This window comes from Lipotes vexillifer, unplaced genomic scaffold (genome assembly GCF_000442215.2).
Source record: "Lipotes vexillifer unplaced genomic scaffold, Lipotes_vexillifer_v1.1 scaffold604, whole genome shotgun sequence".
NCBI classification, from domain to species: Eukaryota; Metazoa; Chordata; class Mammalia; order Artiodactyla; family Lipotidae; genus Lipotes; species Lipotes vexillifer.
Genome location: NW_006798979.1, coordinates 1696682 through 1700298, shown reverse-complemented (window position 1 = coordinate 1700298; position 3617 = coordinate 1696682). Strand labels below are relative to the sequence as shown.

At 39.8% G+C, this 3617-nt stretch overlaps 1 protein-coding gene across 1 annotated transcript in view; it reads right to left on the bottom strand.

Moving 5' to 3' along the window:
* The window catches only part of NBAS (NBAS subunit of NRZ tethering complex), a 360677-nt gene that overhangs the window by 179417 nt on the left and 177643 nt on the right, over positions 1-3617 (bottom strand). Inside the window, exon 31 of the mRNA XM_007471211.1 lies at positions 2140-2252. Within this exon, the coding sequence (XP_007471273.1) occupies positions 2140-2252 (113 nt within the window). The remainder of the gene's footprint in view (positions 1-2139; positions 2253-3617) is intronic.

Below are 3617 nucleotides of genomic sequence, written 5' to 3'. Positions count from 1 at the left end.
TGAGAGGTGCAGGAACTCCCGGAGTGGAGGGAAAGAAGGCTTCAAAACAAAGTGACAAAATGAACTACTGTACACTGACTACAATAAAAAATACCCGGACCATAAATCTTTAAATATCAAGTTACTTTGTTCGTCCAATATTACTGATGAATACTAAAACCTAAATTATATCTGTGACATAAATACAACAAACAGTACACAAAAAGAATATTCCATCTCCACATCCAGAAGCCATTCTAATAGGAAATTCCAAATTAATACATCAAACTGAAAAGCTGTCAAAACATGAAAGCAAAGTTTTCCTTAAGACTCTCCTCAGTCAGGAAATTTCTCAGAACCTACAGTTTGGTTGCAGATATTCACACCCATCAGCTGATGTGCAAATACTGCTAATTGAGCACCGAAGAAAAATCAGAGCGCAACGTAATTTTCAAACTTTAATAGCATTTGGGAAACCATTTTTTGTATTCTATCAATCTGCTTAAATTAAATAACTAGCTAAAATATACACACACACACAGAGTCAAAGCTATAATGACTTGACCTAACAAGAGATATAAGAAAGACAAAAGTTTCACAGTGCTCTGGACTCTCTCGTGACTGAAATCTTCAATTAAAAATATAAGTGTTTCGGGGGAGGTGGTTAATAATTTAAGATATTTGAGAATAAACTGAAAATGCTTTTTGGGAACTCTGATTAATCCTCACAATTTTAAGAAGGTTTGAGCTCAAAAATTACATGAACGGTGCAAGTGAATAGAATTTTCTAGTGACTTAACAGTCACCTTGAACACAGTCGTTTCAGATGTTGCAGGCTATTTATAAATCACATACAAATTACTGTCAAACAAAGATATTCAAGGTAATAGTAATATTACCTTTTAAAAGTCTAATAAATTTGTCTGACAAGCAGAACTTTAATTTTTAGTAAAACTACAGTGGAAATCCACATGAAAACATGAGAATGTCTCTCCTGCCTCATATTCCCTAAGATCCACCTGACTCAAAGCACCTCAGAAGACAAAGACACCAAGGAACCTTTAAGAGGCTATCACTGACCAAAGATACTAGAAGTTTAAAAAAGAAAAAGAGAGGGCTTCCCTGGTGGCACAGTGGTTGAGAGTCCGCCTGCCGATGCAGGGGATGCGGGTTCGTGCCCCGGTCCGGGAAGATCCCACATGCCGCGGAGCGGCTGGGCCCGTGAGCCACGGCCGCTGAGCCTGTGCCCCGCAGTGGGAGAGGCCACAACAGTGAGAGGCCCGCATACCGCAAAAAAAAAAAAAAAAGAAAAAGAGAGACACACACACAATTCTGATGAAAATTCATCAAGAACCAGAGAGATGGAAGGAACTTAGTTATGCCTCCCCCACTCCCAATTCCAAACGTTTCCAGAGTTAAGAACAAAGATAAGAGCACTTTGCTGTACACCTGAAACTAACACAACACTGTAAATCAACTATACTTCAATAAAAAATAAATAGTAAACATATATTTTTTTAAGAGTAAAGATAAGAGATTACATGGAAACTAGCCAAGCATACCGCTAATCACCAAGCATACCCACTTCATTTAGGGCAATGAGGTCCAAGATTGAAAATCTACCTCCTTCTTATCAGGTAAGGCTCAGGACACTGGGAGACGCCCACTGTCCTGATAGGACAGGTGACTGTGTAACAGCAGGATTGTTTGAGTTGGTACTAACCTGAGTTCTACCTTTAGGTAAAAGAACTCGAGCAGTGTTAACAAATTGCTAGTAATTTAATTCTAAACAACAACTTCCTGCCGTTCCCGCTGTTAAAAAAAAAAAAAAATCTGTTTAATTAAAGAATATTCTACAGTAAGCATAAAAACAATCATTTATAGCTAATTCTAAATCTGTGCAACTGAAGCAAATAAATAAATTGCAATCCAAAACTGATGTAAACCTGAAACTCTCATCCATATTCCCCAATTTCTATTTGTGTTTTTATCCAATAGCCTCACTGCTGTACTGTTATTGAAAAATGGGACAGAGGGCAGAATCTGTTGTTAACGGACTAAATGACCAGAAGTACTCTTTAGTTAAAAACCTAAAAAGGAACACGAGTGAACTAATGCAAAATGAGTTAATAATAGTGCAACACTAAATAGAAAACTCACCTTGCAAAGGCAGAATCTTTACCCCAAATTCTTCGAGGCACCCCAGGGCTTGGATAAGATCTAGCTCCTCTTGAATGGCAGCGGGTCTATCTGTTATCAGCTGTAAGCAGCACCTAGGAGAAATTCATTTTTAAAAACTAGGTTGCCGGCCAGAGCCCCCGAGTCAGCGGCTCCTTTAACCCCGTCCTGTCTGAGCAAAAAACAGACGCCCTCCGGCGACCTACACGCAGAGGCAGGGCCAAATCGAAAGCTGAGCCCCTGTGAGCTGTGAGAACAAAGAAGAAAAAGGGAAATCTCTCCCAGCAGCCTCAGAAACAGCTGATTAAAGCTCCACAATCAACTTGATGTACCCTGCCTCTGTGGAATACACCAATAGACAGCGAATCATCCCAAATTGAGGAGGCGGACTTCTAGAGCAAGATCTATGATTTTTTCCCCTTTTCCTCTTTTTGTGAATGTGTATGTGTATGCTTCTGTGTGAGATCTTGTCTGTATAGGTTTGCTTCCACCATTTGTCCCAGCGTTCTATCCGTCCATTGTTTTTTTTTTTAATTTTTTTCTTAATAATTAATTTTAATTTAAAGAACTCTATTATACTTTACCTTCTTTCTATCTTTCCTTCCTTCCTTCCCTTTTTGAGACAACGAATCGTCCCAAATTGAGAAGGTGGACTTGGAGAGCAAGTTTTATGATTTTTTCCACTTTACCTCTTTTTGTGAGGGTATATGTGTATGCTTCTATGTAAGATTTTGTCTCTATAAATTTGCTTCCACCATTTGTCCTAAGGTTCTATCCTTCCCTTTTTTTTTTCCTCTAAATAATTATTTTTTTAATTCAATAACTTTATTATACTTTATTTTATTTTACTGTATCTTCTTTCTTTCTGTATTTTTTCCTTCCTTCCCTCATTCCTTCCTTCCTTCCCTCCTCCCTCCCTCCCTCCTTTCTTTCCTTCTTGCCTTCTTCCTTTCTTTTCTTCTTTCTTTCTTTCTTCCTTCCCTCCTTCCTTCCTTCCCTCCTTTCTTTCTTGCTTTCTTTCTTTCTTTCCTATTTCCTCCTACTTCTACTAATTCTCTCTACTTTCTCTCCCTTTTATTCTGAGCCGAGTGGATGAAAGGCTCTTGCTGCTCCAGCCAGGAGTCAGGACTCTGCCTCTGAGGTGGGAGAGCCAACTTCAGAACACTCGTCAAGAAGAGACCTCCCAGCCCCACATAATATCAAACGGCGAAAATCTCCCAGAGATCTCCATCTCAACACCAGCACCCAGCTTCGCTCAACGACCAGCAAGCTACAGTGCTGGACAACCTATGCCAACCATATAGCAAAACAGGAACACAACCCCACCCACTAGCAGAGAGGCTGCCTAAAATCATAATAAGTCCACAGACACCCCAAAACACACCACCAGACGTGGACCTGCCCACTAGAGAGACAAGATCTAGGCTCATTCATACACCACAACACAGGCACTAGTCCCC